Source organism: Calidris pugnax, unplaced genomic scaffold (assembly GCF_001431845.1).
Source record: "Calidris pugnax isolate Ruff unplaced genomic scaffold, ASM143184v1 scaffold41, whole genome shotgun sequence".
NCBI lineage: Eukaryota > Metazoa > Chordata > Aves > Charadriiformes > Scolopacidae > Calidris > Calidris pugnax.
Genome location: NW_015094509.1, coordinates 27,390,441 through 27,414,190, shown reverse-complemented (window position 1 = coordinate 27,414,190; position 23,750 = coordinate 27,390,441). Strand labels below are relative to the sequence as shown.

The 23,750-nt window shown below is 42.1% G+C and overlaps 1 protein-coding gene across 9 annotated transcripts in view; it reads left to right on the top strand.

Moving 5' to 3' along the window:
* The window catches only part of PTK2 (protein tyrosine kinase 2), a 182,783-nt gene that overhangs the window by 57,382 nt on the left and 101,651 nt on the right, over positions 1 to 23,750 (top strand). For all 9 annotated transcript variants that reach the window (XM_014965332.1, XM_014965325.1, XM_014965324.1 and 6 more), the window contains one exon: positions 14,596 to 14,822. In XM_014965332.1, the coding sequence (XP_014820818.1) occupies positions 14,628 to 14,822 (195 nt within the window). In that variant the 5' untranslated portion in view covers positions 14,596 to 14,627. The remainder of the gene's footprint in view (positions 1 to 14,595; positions 14,823 to 23,750) is intronic.

Below are 23,750 nucleotides of genomic sequence, written 5' to 3'. Positions count from 1 at the left end.
CTTATGAAATGGTGGAGAATAATTTGAGGTTAGGGGTGTGTGTGTGGCCATTGACTGTGCCAGGTTTATTTCAAATTAACCTTTTTCCTTTACATCTAGTCCGAGTCACTTGTTTGATTATGTGTTCAAATAGCCTCTACCCAAAAAGTTACTTTTATCAGGTAATGTCCTTTTGCCACCTCTTTAAATCCTGATCCCTGGCTGAAGATGCACAGATGGTGCTGTGATAGTGAAGTATCAGATGCTTTGTTGGTTTTCATGCAAATTACAGGTTGATTGCTGATTTTCATGCAAACTACAGGTGCTCATCACTGTCCCGCCCTGTATCAGGTGCAAACCAACCTTCTCTGTCCTGTTCCCAGGAATTTCATCACCTTCTGCCCCTGTCCAAATTACTGGAATTAAGAACTTCATCGGTAATGGTGCATCAAATGATGAACCTGCTCTAGTGCAAGTCAGGAGATGCCTCAATTTTTAATAGTGAAAGTTTCTAGAGAGAGGAACTTTGGACATGCTTTTGTGAATCTGTTCAGTATTTCCCAAATAGATTTTCTGGACCTTGTTATTCTGCCTTCACAGACATTTCATAATACCTTCAAAGTGCCTGTTGCAAAACATAGCATTAGATGGAATATTTTTATTTTATAGTTGTATCTCAGAAGAGCACTGGATACTAGAGCAGCTATAAGTGTTACAGAAACAAAACTTGTAAGTTCAGCAAAGCCATTACTGGAAACACTGTTTTTCATGATTAGGGTGTGACCAATAAATTCTTTTTTTATTTAGTGTACAGGGTAAGGAGGAGAGATGACGTGGGTCTCTTGGTGATCTAAAGAACCGCTCGTCTTTATTATTTAGAATCATACAATTGTCTAGGTTGGAAGGGACCTTTAAGACCATCTCGTCCAACCATCAATCTGACTCTTGATAAAAAACCATCATGAAACCATGTCACTAAGCACTATGTCAACCCATCTTTTAGATACCTCCTGGGATGGTGCCTCAACCACTTCCCTGGGCAGCCCAGGAGATTTAGGAGATGCACACAGGAGCTTGGTGGATCAGCAAGTCCTCCCTGGTGAGGCAGGTGAGGCACTGGAAGGTGAATGTTATTTAAGCCAGGAACCTGCCTTAAAATTTTTGAACCAGTTGCTGAACGCCCTAAAAGTTCAGTCACTCTGCCTTGGAGGTGACTTGATTTTCTCCACAGCTCCTCCCTGTCCTATCATTGTGTTTGTTCCTTCTTCTGTCCACACTGACACTTTTGGGCTATTTTTCTGTGTCATCTCAGTATATTACTGTTAATTATTCTTAGTCTCTCTTTCAAATCTGCCCAATTAGTTGGTCAAACATATCTGGGTACCAGCTAAGAGCTCATAAATGGCTTTAAAAGAAGAAGGGGAGAAAAAAAAGGGGTTTAAGTTGAAACTGTACTGCAAAAAAAGCAATTTCACCAACACGGAACTCATTCACTTCTCCAACCCTTTGGTGAGCGCAGAGGAAGATGGTTTCTCTCTCCCGTGGATGTATTTATTTCTCTCCCCCCCAACCAAGATGTGGTCCAAGAAGAGAAATGAGCCGACACGCTGGCGCGAAGCTGCCCAAAATGAGAAGCCTCCTCCTCCCTCTTACTGGCCATGTGCTTCTACTGTTTACTTTGTGCTGCTTCCAGGGCTTTTTTGAGCTTTTCTGAGCCACTTCACCTCATTTAAGTGAACCTCCCTTCGAAAAAACCCAAACAAAGCAAAACTAAATCCCTACCAAAACCAGAAAAAAAGAAGCCTGGACTGATTTCTTCTGTCTTAATAAGTAAAAGCGGCTCAAAAACTGTTTAAGCAGCAGCAGGAGGGCTGTATAGTTGGGGAAAAATGCTTGGCAGGGAGGAAAAGGGTAGGAAACTCCACAGCTTTGGCAGCAGCAAGAACAAATTGGTTGTATTAAGTGGGTTCAGCAGCCTGTGGTGACAACTTACTTGCCTTTGAAAAATTAACTCAAACCTCTATACAAATATATTCTTCAGAAATAATCGTATATCAGTTCTGTTGGCTGTAGCTTCGTACAGAGCCAGATCTGAGAAAGCAGATTTAAATTCCCTTAATGATATTTGGACGTTAAACTCTACATGAGAACTTGAACAAGAAAGTATTTGATGTTTTATAAAAACCTCTGAAAATATTGCATGAGTGATGGGCCATTTTCAATTCTGTTTTTTTTTTAAAAAAACATACCACAACGGAACAGGGGTCTGGTTTTCTGCGGAAATGTGTGTATTTCCTCTCTAACTTCTAGGAAATACTTATTATAAAATTAAAACACATTAAGAGCACAGATTGCAAATATGTACAAACACTTTGCTTCCTGAAGCTCATGTGCACAGGTGTCTTAATTACCAGATCCTTTTGTACTAAGTTGTATTTTCAGCCTGAAGTAAAATTCAGGCTTTAAAAAAAAAAAATTTTAAGAAAAAGCTATGTTTAAGTAGCCCCCCAGATTAATATTTCTGGATGTACTAATAGGGCATTATGGGAAGATTGCATTGACAGCTCTGGGTGTGCTGTTGGCTTGTGGAGATGTCGTGTTTGTGTAACATCAACTTAATTTATTACCACCTGCTGTTTCTGCAAATGGTCAGAATTTGTACACAAATTGGATATTTCCTCACTACGATGTGGTGGTGAATTGATTTATTGTTTCCAGAGAAATAATTGAATAGAATAAAAAGGCACGATAAAGTAAATTTCATCTTTATGAGTCTTCTTAATGGCTACTCATGATCAAATATATTATAAAAAGATGCAATAAATTCTTGTGGAGGAAGTGAAATCTGCTTGATTTTTCCGGATTTACCCTAGTTTCTTGACCACAAAGAAGTTCCACCAGTCATGCCTTGTGTCCTTTGGTACCCTGGCGTGATGAGGGACAGCACACACTACTGTTTTTTTCCAAAATGTGCAGCAACCTGATATTTCTGACCCTGTTCCAAGTTGTTTGAAATTTGATAACTGGCAATAACTAATAAATATCAGGATTTGTTCAGGTGGGATGAGATGGACTAGATGAAGTAACACAAACTGATTTAATGGAAGAGGCTGAAGCTGGTTGTGGCAAAGGCTGGGTTGTATTTATTGACCACTCATCGCAAAGCACAGCAGAGTTTTGATGCCCACTATCGTGGGAGGGCAGAGGAGAGAAGAAAACAGCGCCACACAATCCATGATCAACTCTTCTTGATGTTCCTGCATGGTTTGGTCCACAATTTGAGGTGACAAAAACGATGGCTGCCCAGGAAAGTGCTTGGGTCACCATCCCTGGAGGTATTTAAAAGATGGGTAGACACAGTGTTTAGAGACATGGTTTAGTGATGGTTTTTGTCAGTGTTAGGTTCATGGTTGGACTAGATGATCTGAAAGGTCCCTTCCAACCAAGGCAATTCTATGTTTCTATGAATTGTAACAAAATTCATTTTGCTGTAGGGGGTTGAACCCCTCTCTTCTGGATTCCAATTAATTTTTCTACCACAGACCAATATTTTATCCTTTGAAGTATTAAATTTCTCTTTCAAAGAACTTTGTTGAATGAAGCCCTAAAGTAAATGTATTTCAGCTGGTTAATACCTAGTCTAAGAATGGCTTCCCCCCGCCCCCCCCCCCCTTGTTTAAAAACTTTTGGAAATAGTGACTCAGTTAGAAATAGAAGGGTTTAAGTGCAGCTATTACAGTTCAACTCGGAACTCTTAACCTTTCTGATGGCTTGTGTCTCATGCAAATCTAAGTCTTACTGATCTGACATACACATTGGAGATGGTTATAGAAAAAAAATAGGTTTTCTAAAATCAGTTGTTTGGTAAGCACTTGTCTGTTTTATGTCCCCATTTACTGAATGTTGAGGAAATCCCCACTCAAACTCACTTTATGTCCTTTTCAAGTTGCCGAAGTGACAGTGAATTCCTTACTTCTCAGTGCAATGCAAATGTTGAACCTCAGGACCTCTAGTATGTCAAAAATACTTCTTTAATCTAATTAATGTAAACTCAAGGAAGGTTCAGTAGCCCTGTGTTAGTAGATTAGAGGTAAAGCATTTAAAAATCCCTTTGGTGAGGGCCAGGAGTGTTTCCTTGGATGATTTGGGTCTTCAGAGTTTTTCAGTGTTAATGGTTCTAGTGAAAGACTTAATGGAGCATCCACTGGAAAAACCCACTGGAATCTGTAGTATCCATGGGTATTAAAAAGATGTCCCTCCCAGTAGCTGTGCAGTGCACAAGGCAGCAGTCCTGGTTTTGTGGGGACAGGGACTATGTCTAAGGGTGAATTCCAGCTGGAGTGGAGATCATGAGTGAAGGGGCAGAGGTCCTGGGCTGAGATTCAGCCCTTCGCAGCATGTCAAGAGGATGCACTTAAATTGAAATTGCTGATAGGGAATCCATAAATCTTATTTTGCCACAAAGCAAAGTGGAATCATTGGTATTGGCTCCAGAAGTCTGGAGAGGGCCCTGAGGTACTCTTTTGAATGGATTAAGTGTTTTAAATTGACTTCTTAAGGCTCTATTAAGTTTTGTTGGGGGGTTTTGTGGAATTTTTATTTTTTTATTTTTTATTTTTTTTAAATAAAAATCTTGAAATGGGCCATACAGTGTTTATCTGTTCGCTCCTAGCTGGGCTTCACCAGAGGACTGAGACTGACTAGTCATCATAGCAGAGGCTTGGATTTGTGCCTATGTTGGCATGTGAATCCTGGAGACCACCAACTGACTTCTCGCCAGGCGTTATGCCTTTGTCTTGCCTAATGCCAAATTTGAGAAAGTACTGCTTCTGTTCCTTAACTAATTAAGCTAATTCTGCTTACTCTTCTGTCTTTGGGTGCAGTAGATGGAAACTTTAGGAGAAATTAATGTCTAGCTCAAGAATGATGTGGCTGGCGTTTAGGTCCTCAAACATGGCACAGGGTCTTGAAGTGCCAAGAGTTCTGACTCCTAAGGGGGGTTCATGGGAATATCAAGATTAACTCTGCTCTTCAGGATCTCATGTGAGGATGCAGGAGACATATTGTTCCAACAACCACAACTATGGAAATAACTGTTATTTTAGAATTTATTTTATTGTATTATGTTTGTTTGGAAATACTCGGGAGCATCATCTCAAAAGGTTTGCGATTAGGAGAATTATTATGGTCAGCCTACACTGAACTTCCACTCAGTCATTTGAATAAGAATGGCGTTATTCTTCATTTCTACCGTTGTACCAGAGGCTGTAATTACTGGCTTTGGGAAGCACTTGAGCCAGAATAGGCTTAAGCACGACTTTTTACAGGTCATTGAATTTGGTAATTGGCCATTGTCCTGCGACACAACAACGTGCTCTGTTCCTCTTGGGTCCTTCAGTACTTTTTATCTGATCTGTGCTTCTGGTTTTCAGGAAAACCCGGGGTAACACAAACACGGTTGAAACTGTATTAAAGGGGATCAAAAATTTAAAGCCTATGAGGTTGAATGTTTTGAAATATAGGGCTGGGAAGATATAATCATTCAGTAACGTAAAACTGGAAGAGGCAGGTTTAAAGTCAAATGGTAGCCACTTTCCTTAGCTGCTTCTAATTTCAGGCACTTCTAGTTTTTAATTTGAGAACCACACTTGCGTTATCACTAATTCTAATTAGTTTTCACTATTTTGGAAAGCCAGGAAACTCTCACTGCTTCGATTTACTTCTAAAGCTGTTCAGAAGAAGAGTTGGTGCTCTGCAGGGCCTCCATAGAGCAAAAAAAGATTACTTGAATTCCTAGGGCTTACTTCACGCTCTTGTTTTAGTGTCCACAGGTGGAGCTGCTCCCAACTGGTGGTGCAACTTCAAAATAGATAGATTTTTATTTTAACCTTTATTTTAAAAATACAGAATTCCTATTTACTCACTTCTGGTCTAGCAGCCTGGTCTAGTGGGAGGTGTCCCTGTCCATGGCAAGAGGGTTGGAACTAGATGATCTTTAGGGTCACTTCCAACCCAAAGCATTCCATGATTCCATGATTCTGTAGTGCCTTCTTAAAGAAAACTGCACTACTATAGAATCATAAAATTATCTAGGTTGGAAGGGACCTGTCAGATCATCTAGTCCAACCATCAACCTAACTCTGATCACTAAACCATGCTCTTAAGCACTACGTTTGCCCATCTTTTAAATACCTCCAGGGATGGTATTTAAAATAATAATAATAAAAAATAATATCTCTACAACTTGTTAGAGAAATTCAGAAGATCAGCAGCAGAAGATTAGTGTTTACTTGGATTTCAGTTGTGCCAAGGGAGCACACCAAAGGTTCAGAGAACCTGAGAAATGAAGTAAGTGTCTAGCTGGGTACCTTGTTCTAATTAAAGCATATACAGACATTGATTTTTTTTTTTCTTCTATTCCCAGCACAACTGATGTTTCCTCGTTATTAAATTTGTTAACATTAAAAATAGAAATTGGTGCCAACTCCGGAAGGAATTGCTGGTAGCGCAGATTACGCAATGTTAACAATAAAATTGGGTTAAACTGAGTGTTTAAGGTATGTCAGGACTTAATCCCGTGGGATTCTTGGTGAGGAGAATGAGGACTGCTTTGGATGTCATGGGATGGACAGAGTGCAAGATGTCTTGGTAAATTTAAATTGCTGCTTGACAGGAGGAGGAGTTCAGCTGCTTGTCAGTGCTCTGAAACCTCGCTCTCCATCCCAAGGTGCGGAGCTGCCCAGGTAACGGGCTGCTGCTTCTGCAGCACTGAGCAAAAGGGACCTCCGTGTCCTTAGAACACCCCCATCAGTAGCAGCTGTACATGGAATATGCCCTTGTTTTAATTAGTTCGGGTGATACATATATTTATTAATTGATTTCTGCTGAGATAGGCTTGCCGTGTGTTTAAGAGGCCCAAAATTATCGTACTGCTTTGGTTCGTGTGGGTCTTATAGTTCATTCTGTCTCTGAATTCCTCCTCCATGTTCTCCTGAATGTTTAATCTCCTAAAACATTGATATAATGGAAATAAATTTTCCCATCTTGGCAACTTGCATTGCTAAACTTGGTCTGACTTCGGTTTCTATTTTCTTTCCATGTGGATTTTCTAGTGTATTTCTGAAATACCTAACTCGGCAAAAGAAAAAAAAACCCTGTATATTCCTGTCTTGAACTTTATTGAGACATGGAGTTAGTAACTGTTTAGGCAATATTCCCTGGGGGGAAAAGATAATCAGAGAAGTTGTTGGTACCACCCTGTTTTTCCATTTCATATCGATACAGTGAAGTGTTCGGTGTGTCAATTTAGACTGAACTAGATATTATAAACTGAATTCTTAAATTGTTTTAATGTGGCTGACCGAGCTGCTTTATACTTTGACCTGGGGGCCTTGATAAATGCTTTTGACTGCAAATGATGTGCTTAAAAATACAAATATATCCGGAGGAGTGGGGAAAGAGTGACCAGGAGGGGATCAGAGAAGGGGCAGCAAGAGAAATAAATGCATTTTTGGATGGAGTCATAGCAAGTATTACCAAGAGGAGTGAATATACTTGAAGGTGTTTAACGTGGAATGAAAGATTACTGCTTTTTTCTTTTGCTTTTGAACATCAGCATTTGCTGGGAAAAAAAAGAGAACAAGAAAAATAACCTCAGTAGGAGATAAATGGACACACTTCCAATGTGACTTACGGAAATAGCTGAAATTATCGACACTTTCTGAAAGCAAAAGTGATGATGATTCTCTTCTCTATGTTTGTCCCTAATTTGAAATCACAAACGTAATGGTTTTCTCAACATTTCGTGATTAGGTCTACGTCCTTCAATGTGTAACGAGACGTTAACATCAGATAAACACACAAAACCTTGTTGCACACTTCTTGCATGCTGCTGCTTTCCTGTGACACGTGTGTTCTGAGGCTGTGGCTTTGACCACTTTGCCTTTTCTACCCATCCGTTCTGTCTGGTCTCCCAGGAGTGGGACTGTTGCTATAACCAGGCACTCCCAGCGTTCAACCGTGCCTTGTGCCCATCAGCATGGAGTTGGTGGAGTTTACTGCGAAGGTGGTGAGACACTGGAATATGTTGCCCAGAGAAGCTGTGGCTGCCCCATCCCTGGAGGGGTTCAAGGCCAGGCTGGATGGGGCTTGGAGCAACCTGGTCTGGTGGGAGGTGTCCCTGCCCAGGGCAGGGGGGTTGGATCTTGAAGGTCCCTTCCAACCCAAACCATTCTATGAATACACTATGACTGTTTTCTTAGAAGAAATGTGTATTTTAAGTGTTGCTAAGAAGGGTTTTTGTGAGTCGTGCACTTTATGTCCAACAGCAAGAGTTGGGACCAGATCTTAGGAAAAAATTTTTCACCGAAAGGGTTCTCAGCCATTGGAATGGGCTGCCTGGAAAGGTGGTTGAGGCACCATCCCTGGAGATGTTCAAAAGACGGGTTGATGTAGTGCTGGGAGATACGGTTTAGTGATGGTGTTGCTTTTTGTTTGTTGTGTGGGTGTTTATTTTTGTCAAAATTAGATTGACAGTTGGACAAGATCTTTAAGGTCCCTTCCAATCTAGAATATTCTGTGATTCTGTGATCTTATGATAAATACATGTATGTATATGTATGTGTATATATATACATCTGTTTCAGGACAAGGCATCCCCAAAGTCAGCAATGTGCTGACTCCTGACACAGACTCTTGAAAATACAAGCTTTGTCACGGGGAAGATAGTTAAAATTGTACATAACATCCTTAACTTTCTGTGAGGCTGAGATAGACAAGTTAATATTTGCAAGGTGAGCTACGGCAGGATTTCATGTGAGCTGGGAAAAGGGATTGAGCTTGAAATTCATGAGATATTTTGCATCTGATGGGAGATGCATTTTGGATAATTCTAAGGAATTTAGACTGTGAATGAAATTCTTAATCACCGAGTCCCAAAATCGCTGAGGTTGGAAGGGACCTGTGGAGATGGTTTGGTCCGAGTCCCTTGCTCAGAGCAGGTTATTCAGGGCTGTGTCCAGTTTTGTTTTGAATGTCTTCATGGATGGAGACTCCACAACCTCTCTGGGTAACCTCTTGCAGTGCTCACCCACCCGAAAAGCTTTCTCTTAAATAGGAATTCCTCTTTTGTCACTTAGTGCCCTTTGCCTCCTGTCCTCACTGGGCATCACTGGGAACAGTCTGGCTCAGTCTTTTCTGGTATTTAATCACATCAGTAAAATCCTCCTGAGCCTTCTCTTCTTCAGGTCAAGCCACCCCAGCTCTCTTAGCCTTTCCTTGTATGACAGATGCTCAAATCCCCAAATTGTCTTGTGGGTCCTTCATGGGACTGTGTCCATTATGTCCGTGTGTCTCTTGTACTGGGCCCAGTGCTGCCGACGCTCCTCACCAGTGCTGAGTAAAGGGAAGGCCCACCTCCCTGGACCTGGTGGCCATGCTCTGCCTAATGACCCAGGAGGCTGGTTCTCTGCTGCACGTTGCTGGCTCGTGGTTGACTTGTCCACCAAGATCTCCATCTCCTTCGAGGTCCTTCTCTGCAAAGCTGCTTTCCAGCCAGTCACTCTGGTAAAGCAGCACTGTTTATTGCAGGTGCAAGGAACCTAGAAGCTTTTATTTCTTTTAAAATACTTTTAAATATTGAAGTTATTACATCTTGTAGAATTTTTACACCAGGACCCGAAGGAAGAAATGAACCCTGATTTTTTTTTTATTGCATTTTTACTAGGTTCTTTTTATTTTTTTATAGATTTGTATGGACTTTTATAGGTTTGAATTGAGATGTGCCAAGTTATTTTGTGGAAATGCAACCCAGAAGGGGCACTATTTCATAGATGTCGATGCCGTCAATCCTGAGATAGGGATCAGAATATGGAGGTTGGGCAAAGTTTTAAAACTTCATCATACCTGTGAAGGGCAACATGGAAGTCACCGTGTGAATAATTACAACTTGACTCCTTGTCACGTGGACTTGTTAACCCTGTGTTGTTGAACATCAGCCAGTGATAGGTTATCAAACTGCCAATCTTGAAGACATTGGCATTGAACAGATTTCCTTTGGGAGAATATTTTAACTTTTCTATCAGTTTACTAATCAACTTTTAGTTACTTTTTTTTAAATGATTTTTTGACTCTCATTAGTGGAAATGATTTAGTTTCTAAGTATTCGGAGCCGGTAGGTAAATGTGACTTTGAACTTTGACTGTTTGTACTGAAAGTCGTAATACTGACTGTTCCTGATGTAGCTGGCAAGTATCGGGAATAGCCGTGCTGGTAAGAGGCGTCAGCAAGAGTCACGTTGAGCAACAAATGACTTGAAAACAGAATTGTAGAAGGATTCAGTTAGTTATCTCATCATTTTGTGGGGGTTTTTTTTGAGAAAATAAACCCACTTCTATTATACTTTCCTAATGCAACTAGTACCTAAGTGGTGAAAATGGCAGATACTCAAAACTCAATTTTATGAAGAAGGAAAGGAGCACAAAAAAGGTCAATGGGGCTTCTTGTAATTCACTTGAGAAGCTGTGAAGCGCAGTGCTGGTGGTTTTGGTGGTTTGATTGTTGGTTGTTTTTTTTTTAAAGCTTTATCTTTTAATCTCATTTAACAGTTTTAACAGTTCTAATACTTTCCTAAACCTTGGCTACTCCACCACAGCGGAGCAAATTGTCTATTTGAAATAACACACATCATAGTTTGGTAACAAGAGCTGCTAAATATCAGGAGGCCAGGTTTGGTGTCCTGCACTGTGCTCCCCAAGCTTAGAATAAGCCTGTACAGTACTAAGAAGTGTTAGTGGTGGTTGTAGATCGTGAACATTTGGAGAACAATGGACTTAACTCAAAGGGGCAGCTGGCACACAACTTTGTGGACAAACAAGTTTGACCAGACTTGATTTAACACCATTAGCCTTCAGGGACAGGGAGCAGGTTGCTCAAAGTCCCGTCCAACCTGACCTTGACGGGGACGGGGCATCCACAGTTTTTCTGGGAACCTGGGCCAGTGTCTCACCACCCTCAGAGTGAAAGATTTCTTCCTTATATCTACTCTAAATCTACCTTCTTTTAATTGACTGTAGCTTGTTTCTGCTCCATAGTCACATACTGCTTGTCTGTTTAATCCACAGAGGACTAAAGCTGCTGTTCTAAACTGGGGTCTGTAATGGCAGGATTACACACCAGTCTGGTTTTAATTTAGGAGAACCCAAGTAGGCACCCTGGTCATGTAATTTTAGCTTTCTTCGTATCTTAAAACAACCGAGCAGATCTTGTAAAATAGTTGTTTAACTGTCCTTGCATGGCAGGCAGCTCTGTTTTACAAAGCTTTGGCCTGGGGCAGGGTTTTACAGTCCCATTATAAACTCAAACCCAGGAGCTGGTTTTAATGGGAATGTTAATAGGTCCATAACCAGAGACATGGGTTGTGTTTCTATAACTTGAGCTATCAAATTTATTGCTCTTTTGGTACCTCATAAAGAAAGCAGTGGGATTTTATTTTTTTTCAAAAGTTGTAAAGAACCCCAAAAAGATCAAATTCTTAAGGAAAACTGCTTTTCTGATTTTTGCCTAGGAGGTTGTTTTACCTTTAAAAACCTCTGTCCCATAAAACCTGTGAAAGCTGACAATACCCTGTACAGTCAGTCCCATGTTTGATTCCAAAATTTTAAGCTCAATGTGATGTATATGAAAAAATTGTAATAGTGTTTTGCCTGCCCATTGAAATAACGCTGCCTGAGAGCACTTCTGTAGGTAGACACTGATGTCTCTCATCGCTTCGCTGTTTGCTGCTCCCAAGGGGTGTAGATTGTCCATATTAAGTCTGGTCAGATGTCTTCTTAACGCTTGTTTTCATATTTTCCTGTAGCTTTTCTCCCTGTTCTTTTTCTGCCAAATGAAACTTGATGAATGTTTATGTTAAGTGGGTGGAATACGGCAAATTAATATTAAAGCAGGCTTTCTTTTAGTTCTCCTTTACTAAAAAAATTACTTATTTCATAGAATGGTAGAGTGGTTTGGGTTGGAAAGGACGTAAAGGTAATCTGGTTCCAACCCCCCTGCCCTGGACAGGACACCTCCCACCAGATCAGGTTGCTCCAAGCCCCATCCAGCCTGGCCTTGAACCCCTCCAGGGATGGGGCAGCCACAGCTTCTCTGGGTAACCTGGTCTTTGGTTTGTAGCAATTTTTCCTGCCATTTGTGTACATAAGCTTGAAGAGAAGTTTTGCGTTTTCACTGGTGACTTTGAGGTGGGGCAGGTTGTTCTGAAACGGCGTTTCACTCCTGGCAGTGGCGCTACTGAAGGGCTTCATCTGCACAAATTTGTCCTGATGAAATTCCTCACCCTGTGGCCATTCGGAGTTTCATGACGGTACTTTAACCTTGTAGAAGAGGAGCCCTGCAGTTAGGAGTGTGTACGGTCATGTTGGCTTGGGGAAATTTTTTACCTGCTTCAGCTTCAGCTTCAAATCAAGCTTTCTATGAGAACAGCTCTCAAGCTGATGAGGGTAGGTCAAGAGTAATGTGGCTGAGGGGTTCCTGGCATTTTTGGGTCTGCATCTGTTGGTTTAGGGTGGACAGGAGGAAGAGTTTTAACGTGGGCCTAAAGTTGGCTTAGTACATTAGTATTTATTTCCAGAGAAGAGAAAATAGAGCAAGGTACAAAGGGTGTAATGGTTTCTTGGATTTTCAGATGGGGATTGAAACTAAACTCAACTTGGCAGGTGGGGAAGTCCCTCAAGGCTCAGGCACTGGGGGAAGGGGAGAAGTGTCTCCTTGGCCTACTCTTACCATCTTCCCTGAGGGCAGGACATTAGAGGCCTTTTGTCTGACCTAGGACTGCCAGTTTTAGTGATGAATACAATTCAAGGGTTTATTCAAGAGGTAAAGGCACGCTGCACAGCTGGGCTGTTCGAATCCTCTTTATCTTCTGGGCCTGAATTATGTAGATGCTTCAGATCCTTGTGTTAGACTTCAAGTCCTGTTTTAGCCTCTAGCAAATGTTGTTATCTACAGTATGAAGATTTCAGGCCTTGATATTGGAGGCTCTGGATTCCTGTTAGCTGAGCTCATGGTGTTTTGGGTAGCTGCTTCTGGAGGGGAGGCCTTCCCACCCTGCCCATGACCACCAGCTGCTTCTACCGGTGTTCCTCTGTGCTTGTCTAATGTCTACAGTGAGGTACTTCAGGCAGCTGTGGTGTAAATCACCTTTTTGTCTTTTTTCCTAATAATTTCCTCAAGTGGTTGTCAGGAAGGTGGGCAGAGCATTGTGGTGGGTGGCAGGTTGAGGTTGGTGGAGCACCGTGGCGGGTGGCAGGTTGAGGTCGGTGGAGCACCGTGGCGGGTGGCAGGTTGAGGTCAGCAGAGCACTGTGGTGGATTGAAGTCAGCAGAGCCCCATGGCAGGTGGCAGATTGGTGGCTGAAGCTCTCTTGAGGGGCAGCCAGACATTATGGGTGCTCTGGGTTTATCTTCTGCCTCACAGTGAAGTAACTGAAGGCTCAGGCCCTCAGTAGCAGTGCTGCCTGCAGCAGCTTCCCTCTCCTCCACCCCCTTGGCGCAGGCCAGCTTTACTACCAGAAAGGCGTTCTATGCCAAAAAGATCAAGTTTATTTTATTTTTAACATCTCCAGATTTCCAAAACTGTCTCCCTCCTGGCTGCTCGCTGGGAGGAGGAGGTACACAAATCTCGGTGCACTTGTCCAAGCCCTGGAGCAAAGCCCTGCAGTTCTTTGCTCTTTCCAGCCAGCAGACTGGAATGATGCTGGGGAGCATGTCAGGCGAGGGAGGAGGTTTTGTTTGCTCTTTTTCTCTTCTCTTGCACTGATTTCTCAGACACCATCTGCTTGTGGCTGATTAATTTGCGGCAGTAGCCAAGAGGCAATTTTTTGCTCTTTTTTCTTTGAGATGCAGACTCATACCATGGTGTGTGCCTTTTGCCACCGTTCTTGGAAATCACTTGGAAACTGGGCTGATCGATGATAAAACTTGGCCACTTATTTAGTACTTAATGAGAGGAAGGACAGTAGGGTTCTTAATGGTTCCTTGGCAAAAAATGAATTTAGCTCTGGATGGTTTTGAGTGACGCCACTTCTCAAAACAGCACAAAATGAGTGATGTGACAATGTCTTGGCCTTAAACAGGAGAACCTGGTGCTGGTGTGTGGTTTCCTAGTGGGAAGCCTCCAGTTGGGTGACTGGGCTGTCAGGGTTTCCCCGTGCTGATCTTCAGAGGCTTGTTGCAAGTCCAGACTTGGCGGATTTTAGGGATGGGAACTCCTGTTAAACTGGAAGGCACTATTCCATCTTGAAGGCTTTGGCAAAGGCCTGTGTTAAGTCATTGAGGAACAAGAGGGAGAAGTCTTGCCAAAGATAACGATTTTGTTAATGATTGTGTTGTTAAAAATTGGGATCACTTGCTCCAAGGGGCTTGCAATTTCTCTGGTAGTCATCTGGGCTGGTTTTTATGGTTGTAGATGTTTAATTATTTTAGGAGGGGACTCCAAAAAAGGTAACTAAATGTCCCTTAAAAATAAATCTTTATTGATCTCTGGTAAATGCTTTGTATGAATCGGTGTAAGATGCAGATATAACTAAAATGAATTTATTTTTTTGTTTCTCTTCCCTAGAATATGACAGATACCTAGCATCTAGCAAAACCATGGCAGCAGCTTACCTTGATCCAAACTTGAATCATACACCAAGTTCAAGTGGAAAGACCCACCTCAGTACTGGGATGGAGCGTTCCCCGGGGGCCATGGAACGAGTCTTAAAGGTTTTTCACTACTTTGAAAACAGCAGTGAACCGACAACGTGGGCCAGCATTATCCGCCATGGAGATGCTACCGATGTCCGAGTAAGTCTGTTTTTAACATTCTTTTGCCATCTTTAGATTAAGTGTTAACTTCATGCTCAAAGAGTGAGAGGAAGAAGGTCTGAAAGCAAACACACACACAAGTTCTGTGGTTTATTTTAAAAGAATCTTTATCGGTTGTATATTTTGAGTAGATTCAGAAAAAGCTTTAGGTGGTATCAGTTTCCCTTGAGAACAAAACCCCCTGATTTGTGATTGTGTATTATCTTAAAGATGTGAGGCATTTTTGCATACTAGAAATTTGAAATTTAGAGCAGTGGTTCTCAGTGTAGATACCACTACTGATGTATGTCAGCTGACTTCTACCACGTCATGCTCCCCAAAAGCCTGAGTGACACTTCATGGCAGGGATGGTGACATTAAATGATTTTTCATGTTTAAAAAAAAAATAATTACATGTTTAAATGTAAGGTGTGTGTATGAACATATTTAAAATGTTTAAATGTAATTTGTACATGACTTTTCTTAAAAAAAAAAAAGTCTTGTTTGAAAACTCATTCCTCCAAAGTATGAGGGAACTGAGCTGAAGAATCCTTTCTTCGCCCAGTAAGTCCCATTGTCTGGCCCTCGCTGCCATCCTGGTAGTCACCTGCTGCTTGGGTGTGTACAGTGTGGTCCTTCAGTTAGTCCGTGCAAAAAAACCCAACGGTTGGGATTTTTTAAAGAATAAGCATCTGTAATCTTATAGGTATATGGAAACGTACGTTTGTTTGAAAAAACAGTGTTTATTGTGAAACAAACATTCTCTCTAATGCCGAGGCCTTTACTTACTATTTGCTGCTCTTACTCTTTAAATTTTTGAGGTGGTGTGGTATTTAAACTGCAGTGAAGCTCAATTCAACATGTCAAATGCTTTGAAAACTTTGTGGTTTGCTTGTTTTTTAATTATCCTCCTGGAGCGGAATCTTGCGTGGTGGTAGGTGGTGTGTGGGGTTGTTTTCTTCTGAGAGGTTCTTGCTGTAGAAGCAGGTTCCCATCTGCTCGTTCCTTCCAATCTCTGCACGGTGCCTCAAATTCCACTGCAAAGACACAGTTCCAATCTGCTGAAGGGACACAGAGTTGTCAGAGTTAGAGAGACCTGTTGTCTCCTCCTGCCCACTATTAAGTTTGCAAGAGAAAACTAAAAAAAGGCTAAAGAGTTTAGAATGTTTTCCTTTCTACTGTTTATTTTTGAGCATGGCTGCGTGTGATAAGACATAAGAGCATTCCTGAGCGGAGTAGATCTTGTGACAGTGGTCACAGACCTGTGAAATTCCAGGATTTTCATTGGTGCTGATCAGAAAATCTGTCTCTTGTCAATTTAATACGCTCACGTTTAGTGTTTAGGGATAACTTGGTGAATGGGCAGATTAGAGGTACAACAATGGGAATCATGATCATCAATAACATACACATATTTTAAGTGGAATAAGATTTTTTTCAGTGCCACTTGAAACTTCTTTGCTCCCTGGCTGAAGTACAGTGGTTTGATAGATATCTAACATTATTGATTCGTTTCATAAAGTGTATTACTTGGTACAAGGGTAGAAGAAGTGAGCCTCGGTATGTTTTTAACCTTGCAAGCCTCTACTGTGGATGGATGTCTAGGATTCTTTATACGGTACTTAAAATCGAGGTTATCTTTCCAAAGAAGTATGTAGAAACTTGAAAAAAACAAAAGCAGAGATTACATCTCGGGTTTCTCCAGCTCAGAAATACCTGTGGTTGTGGGCTTTAAGGATCCAAAATTTACAGTCCCTGTAAGAAATTCAGCGCTGAGTTCGGTTTGAGAGTTGCATATCCTTATTTTAAGCAAAAATATGTCATTTATAATTGAAGGTGGATCAAAAGAACAGGAAAGTAGCAGCTACTTGAGGCTTGCCTTAATTTTTAGTTTTCTTTTATCCACATTTAATTGGATTTTTTTTTAAACTAATGGGATTTTTGTATTGTTCTGCTTTCCTAATAAAGAAGAATATGATGAGTTGGTGTTAAACTTCATTCTTTTAACAGATGTGGGGTTTTTTTTATTTTGTTAAACTGGGTCAGTGACTGTTGAATGTGCAGGTACTCCATAGTAAAGATCTAGCACTGATGTGTTACGATGTCCTGACATTTATTTTAGAAACCATAAACCGTTGTTGAGTACAAGCCTACATTCCAATGGAGTGACTGCTGTTCGACCAAGCTGAATAATTTAAGATTAAAATAGCCTTTAAGGTTTTTATGCCTTAGTTTTACCCCCTCCCTCCTTTTGTGGAGAAGACATTCTGCAATAGAGCTTCTGTTTCTTCTGAATTACAAACTGAGGAGCCTGGTGCTGGGTTTGGTTTTTGACTTTTTTCCAAGGAGCTCTTCAAGAATATTGAGAGGTGGATGTCTTTGAGACAGCTCTGCAATTAAAAGGAAAAATAAATAAATGAGTAAATAAAGGATTTTCAAGACTCCTCCCTGGCTAGCACAGCTTCTGGAACGATAGCTGAGGAACCTTTCCAGTATTGAAAGGAAGTCAGACGTGGTCTGAAATCTCCAGGAGAGCTAATTAAAGGTATTTCTGCTGGTAAAGTGGAGGAATTTGTGGAATGTTCTAATGCCAAGGGAAAAGAAGGGTGGAATTTTCTTTCCTGGTTTGTGATTTCCAACATCATCTGTTTCTAACAAAGTCAAGTCTGCCTTTGTCGATGGAAAGGATGTGCTTGGCAGTCTAAGAGGTGAGGAAAAGCCCTTTTCCCATAAGAAGAAAAGAAAAAGATCTTTATGACTTCTTAAAAGTGGAAACAGTGCGTTGGTTGTTTACATTATACACAAATCCTCGATTGTGAGGGAGAACCCTTGTCATTAAAAAATTCATGTTGTTAAGCTCAGATGAACAGGAGTTACCTTTCTGTGAGAGTCTCTCAAGTGTCTAGACTAAAGGAACGATTTCCTCGCTATTGGACTTGAAACATCTTTACCCGTGACAACAGCGTGTCTATGTGTAGGCTTTGCTTTGAGGAGAACTTCTGGCTGGGGACCTCTTGTTTATTCTGGATGGGTTTAGTCCCTCAAAGCCAGCTGTTTCCTTTGAGGGATGAGTCTGTGTGTTCTGCAAAGGATTCAAGGGCAGCTTTTCAATTCTTGGAAATGCTTTCTTGGATTTCAAAGAACTGGCATGCTCCCTTTACTGCCTTTCCCCCTTTTTTCCTTAGTGTAATACTAAAGACGGGCTTCACTTCCAAAAGAAAAACCAACAACAAAAAAAAAAAAGAGGTTTTTATGAATGTGCAAACAGCGGTCTCCTACTGCGAAATGTGTATCTAGCGTTCTCCCAGCCACGCGCGTGACGGAGAAAGAAAGGTTGTTTATCTTCTCTCTTTTTATCTCCAGATTTCTTCATTTGGATGTGTTGTCTCCGTGCATATTTAGAGAGGGAATTCCAGGGCTGTGGGGTTGGAGAGGACGCAGGGGGCAAGCTCTGCCCTGTTCCCAGCCCCAGGTGTGACACGGGAGTAGGTGGTGGGTGTTGCTGAGATGGGAATTTCTTTGGTCTCAAGTGCACCCTGGAAGTAAAGGCTGCCACCGCATCTTCACCAGTGCTTGGGGGTAAATCTGTCCCTGTTTGAGGTAAAACAGAACCAAATTTCTGTTCAGTAATTTTACATCTTAGTTAGGCCTCTTCTAACTCGCTGAAATTAATGGCATATTGTGGAGAAAACTGCTTGTTCTCAGGGTAATAAGACCAATGTTTGTGCTTCATGCCAAGGAATGGTGTGCGGAGAGGCTCTTGCTTGTATTTATTGCTGTAACAACCAAGGTCAGCTAATTTCATTCTTTGCGCCATTGGAGGGTCGGAAACAGAAAAATCATAGAGGAGTCCCACCTGTGGGGTGGAGAGGACAGGACTGCTTCTCTCAGGACTACCTAAAACTGAACTGTATGACTAAGAACATCGTCCAGATGCTCCGTGAACTCTTGAAGGGGTCGGTGCCATGACCAGTTCCTTGGGGAGCCTGTTCCAGTGACTGACCACCCTCTCAGTGAAGAATCTTTTCATAATGTCCCGTCTGAACTTATCCTGACTCAGCTTTATTCCATTCCCTCATGTCCTATTGCTGGTCACCAGAGGGAGGAGATCAGTAACTCATCTCAAGTCAAGAGCACATCCTCCATTAGCCTGGATTCCCTGTGGAAAGATGTGTGGAGACACCTTGGATGACTGATCTGTGTATGGCTTCAGTGTGAGAGGGGCTGAGGTGTTTATGTGGATGTGTTGCTTGGGTTGATGATATCTCTGGACTTGCACGGTGACAAAATTTGCTCTCTACAATTCTCTCAAAGGAGGCTGTAGAGAGATGGGGGTTGTTCTCTTCTCCCAAGTAACAAGCAATAGGGCAAGGAGAAATAGCCTCAAGTTGCACCAGGGGAGTTTTAGATGGGATATTAAGAAAAATTTCTTCACTGAAAGGGTTATCAAGCGTTGGAACAGGCTGCCAGGGCAGTGGTGGAGTCACCATCCCTGGAGGTATTTAAAAGACAGGTAAACGTGGTGCTGAGGGACATGGTTTAGTGATGGTTTAATCAGAGTTAGGTTGATGGTTGGACTCGATAATCTGACAGGTCCTTTCCAACCTAGACAATTCTTTGATTGTGAAATCCTTGGCACCAGAGGAACATGTTTTTAGGCTGTAGTTTCAATATATACCTGTTTCTGGGCTCCTGCAGCAGGGTCTGTTCAGCGGGATCAGTTCCCCAGCCTGGTTTAGCACATGATGTACAAACGTGTTTGCTGGATGGGTGCAGGGGAGAGAAAGTAGCACAATAATGAGAGAGAGGGATGTGGGCTTTGCTCTTCGAATATCAGACAGTGTCATTTGAGGACAACCCTCATTTTGGTGTTTTGAGGACATTCTAGAGTTTTCCTTTATGGAAATTATAAATTAATTTACATCAGAGCTTTGTAGTTTACTTTTGTCCGGCTTTTCATTTAAGCTCCCCATATAAATCTCTCCCAAGGAGGTACAATACTTCATATATAAATAGCCTTTGACATATTTGAAGGGCTTCTCAGATATTAGCAGTGTGTCCCGATGTCGGAGGTGCTACTTAAAGACTTTTTTTTTTCTAGTGCAAGACACTTTCTCCTTCTTACTAAATAGGGAAATTAGGTTTGTAGTCACAGTGGGAGTAAATTGTTCCGACTTCAATTTATTCATAGTAGCACATCAGCTCTGTTAATTTACAAGCAAGCAATTCATTTTCGCTCATTTAGAGAAGCACAAGGAATTATTGATACATCCTGGGAGAGCCGAGGGCATCTGCACCTTTCGGCCTTTCTCTGGTCTGTCTTGATTTTTCTACAGCCTCCTCGATACACTCTACTGTAAATTCTATTTTTGGACACATTCTCCTAATTTAGGATGTATTAATCTATTTTTCAAACCAGCTGTGTTGAATATTTGTGGATTCTTTAGACAAATGAGTAAAAATGAGTGCTGTCCATTTTTTTACCTATTGAAAAAGCTTTTTTTTGAGTAGGTGACCTATCACTTCCCTATTACTGATAGGAAATTCCTCTAAGGGCTCCCCATTCTCTTTTGCTCAGCTGTACTTGCCTTTTTTTGTGTTTGGGATGTAAATGTTAGCCCTAGAAACCTAAATAAAGTCAATGTGATGACAGTAAACAGCATTCAACTGGTGTATGATTGTGTGACTTCCTTACAGGTGTAGGGCGTTTAGGAGAATTACAATAGACACACGAAAAGGCCTCTTAGAAATTTATGTTCATGTAGGTATCATATCCTGCGTCCACCCAAAGTGTCATCTCCTTCTGGAGCAGGTTTCTTCTGGACTCAAGCTCTCCTGCCGGTATTTCTAGCTGTATTAATTCAAAGTCCTAAGTTTGCAGTGGAGGTTGAAACCGTGGTGTTCCTTAGCTGTTTTTTTTCCACTCAAGAATGCATCTGAGGAGCTTCCTGAGCTAAAAGGCTGGTTGCAGTCAGGTCTGGAGAGATTTCAGGCGGTTTTGGCTGTACTTCCAGTTAAAGATTGTCCTGCCATGTCTCAGTGGGGTGTCTTAGTCGCTGTTGTGCAGTCGTTAAGCAGTTAAATTGTTCGTCTGGAAACTTGTGATTATGCATTCTGCTCACTCCCATGGAGAACATCAGGCGTGCTTCTGGCAAGGCTCCTCACGTTGCGGTCATGAAAGACAGAGAAGCTGTCACCCACCCTGGAGTGATGGCGGTGGCTTTGTTTGACACCCCATGTGTCTCCTCTTGGTCTGTGGAGCCTGTCCAGAAACTGGGGAGACTCTACACATTATTTACTACCCGACCAGAGTTAAATACACTGACTCAATTGTGGCTCTGGTGCCAGTGCAACCCTTGGAGATGAATCTTGGGCTGTTCACGTGCTGCATCTCCCCGGTACTGAATGAACCCCCCTGGTGTGGTGCTGCCTTATGTTGAATGAAGGAGTGGATCTAAATGTTTTTAAATTCAACTTCTCTGTTTTATTAATAGAAAAATAAATAATCATAGAATGGTTTGGGTTGGAAGGGACCTTAAAGATCATCTGGTTCCGACCCCCCTGCCATGGTTGGGGGTCAAAGCCCATCCAGCCTGGTCTTGAACACCTCCAGGGATGGGGCAGCCACAGATTCTCTGGGCAACCTGGGCCGGTGTCTCACCACCCTCAGAGTGAAAAATCTTTTTAGAATGTGTTTCTAAACACTTGCACTTGAGCTTTGCATGGGTGGTGCCATCTCCTTGGTGTTTACATTGAAGTTGATGACTTTTTGAGTTGCAGTATGTGCTAATTGTTGCTTTTTATTTTCTTGAGGTGATATCAACTACCTGGCCAGAAAGGATGGGGTACCCTTCTTCCATAATTTAGAAAATGCATCTTTTTTTTTTTTTTAATGATTATTTACTTTTGGTTCTGTGGTAGCTTTAGAATTGATTAATGATGCAAAAAGGATAGAAACTCTAAAGTATCACTCGTATTTGGTGGGAGTTAAGACATCTGTTTCCAACCTCCCAACCTAGACAATTTTGTGATTCTATGATTTCTTCAGTCCTTTTGAAATCCCAGCCTGAAAATCAGAGAGGTCCTGAGATGTCTGGCTTGATTCTCTCCTGAGTAGATACTAATGGTTTCAGCTGAGCCCTGTGCATCGGTGTTCTTGGTGGGTCATGGTCATAGAAAATTTTGCCTTTATGGCTTTGGAAAGAAAAAGAAATTCTTATCACAGCAGGCCTAACTGCCTTTTAAGAACACGTGTCCCCATTTTCATTATCAACTGACACCATCAGAGGCAGGGGAAGGGGTGGGTTTCCAAAACCAAAGGCTGCATGTTTTGTACTCTATTTATTCAGGGTAAAGAAAGGGATGCAAATGAATGAATCTCTTCTGTTTGCGTGCGTATAGGAGCTGGCAGCGCTCCCTTCCCAGGAGAGCAGCCAAAATGTTAGGCTTTAGTAACTAAGCAGAGATTGTCCTTCGGGTGAAGAAGAGGTTAAATGTGCCTCTGTCACTGCTGAGAGTACTTGGTGGTGGTTTTGTGTTTCCCAGGATACAGGCAAGTGTTCTCCTTGGCAGTAATTGATACAAAGACCCTGAAATGCAGGCAAGAAACAAACTTAACCATTTTTTTTAATTGTGTGGTCAATACGTTTCATTCAGATTTAAAACCGTTCACTGACCTGATAATAGACCTTTGGAACTTGCTGGGGAAAGTCGCAGACAGTTAACTGCTTTAAGAAGAGATGGGATGAGGAACTGGAAGAGTTTCTCTGAGGGCTGATGAATGACAGAAACAACGCTTGGCTCAGGAAATCCACTGGGATAAAAATAGCCGGAGGTTGGGAGAGCACTTGGAGGAAGTGTCGTCTGTGCTCGCCTGGTGTCGCCTCTTCCCCCGGCATCCGGCTGTGGCCACTGTGGCTCTTCCTTCGGATGTTTGACCAGAGTCCCTGCAGGGAGGTCACTTGTGTTTGCATCAGACATTTGTTCCCAGCAACTTAGAATCATAGAATTGCCTGGGTTGGAAGGGACCTTTCAGATCATTGAGTCCAACCATCAACCTAACGCTGACAAAACCCACCATAAACTGTGTCCCTCAGCACCACATCTGCCCATCTTTTAAATACCTCGAGGGATGGTGACTCAACCACTTCCCTGGGCAGCCTCTTCCAAGGCTTAATAACCCTTTCAGTGAAGAAATTGTTCATAATATCCAATTTACTTGGGCCTCCCAGGACTCAGCCATTGCTGGTTGGTCTGTGTGGTGCTGCCAGCCAGGAGTGCCACTTGAAAACTTGGGATTTGTCAGTGTGCTTTGAAGTCTCCCTCCCACACGATGGAGTTCTCTGCAAACATCTCACGTGCTTTGCTGTTTGTGTCCATCTTCCTTCAAGTGTAGGGCTTGGCGTCCACTTGGCAGTTGATGTCCAGCTCCTGGGCATGGGAGAAGGGTGTTGGGAGGAACCACTGGGCCTGAAGCAAATGATGCTTCTGAGGATGCTCATGTGCTGCTCTTGGAGACAGGATGCTGGGCTTGATGAAACCCCTTCTCCCTCAGTCTCCATGAACTTACTAAACACAGCTTGGGTTTCCTTCTTGGAGGCTTGAAAGAATTATTTTTAATTTTTTTTGCATTTCACTCTGCACTGTGTTGCTTCTGGAAGATTATTTAAAGGTTGCAGTTTGATCAGATGTGTGAGCTGATCTAACAGCTCGTTGTCACCTCGCCAAAAGCGTGATTCCACTCCTACGTGTGTCACCTTCCCCCTCTACTCAGATTTAGTGCTTCCTTCGTTCTCTTCTTGCAGCTTCTGCTTGCTTAATTTGCAGAATTGGGGTCTTACACAATTTCTTTGGGATCGAAAATAAGAAATTTGGGGAAACAGTGACATCCTATTAAAAAAAACCAACCAAACTTTTGCCCGACTCGCT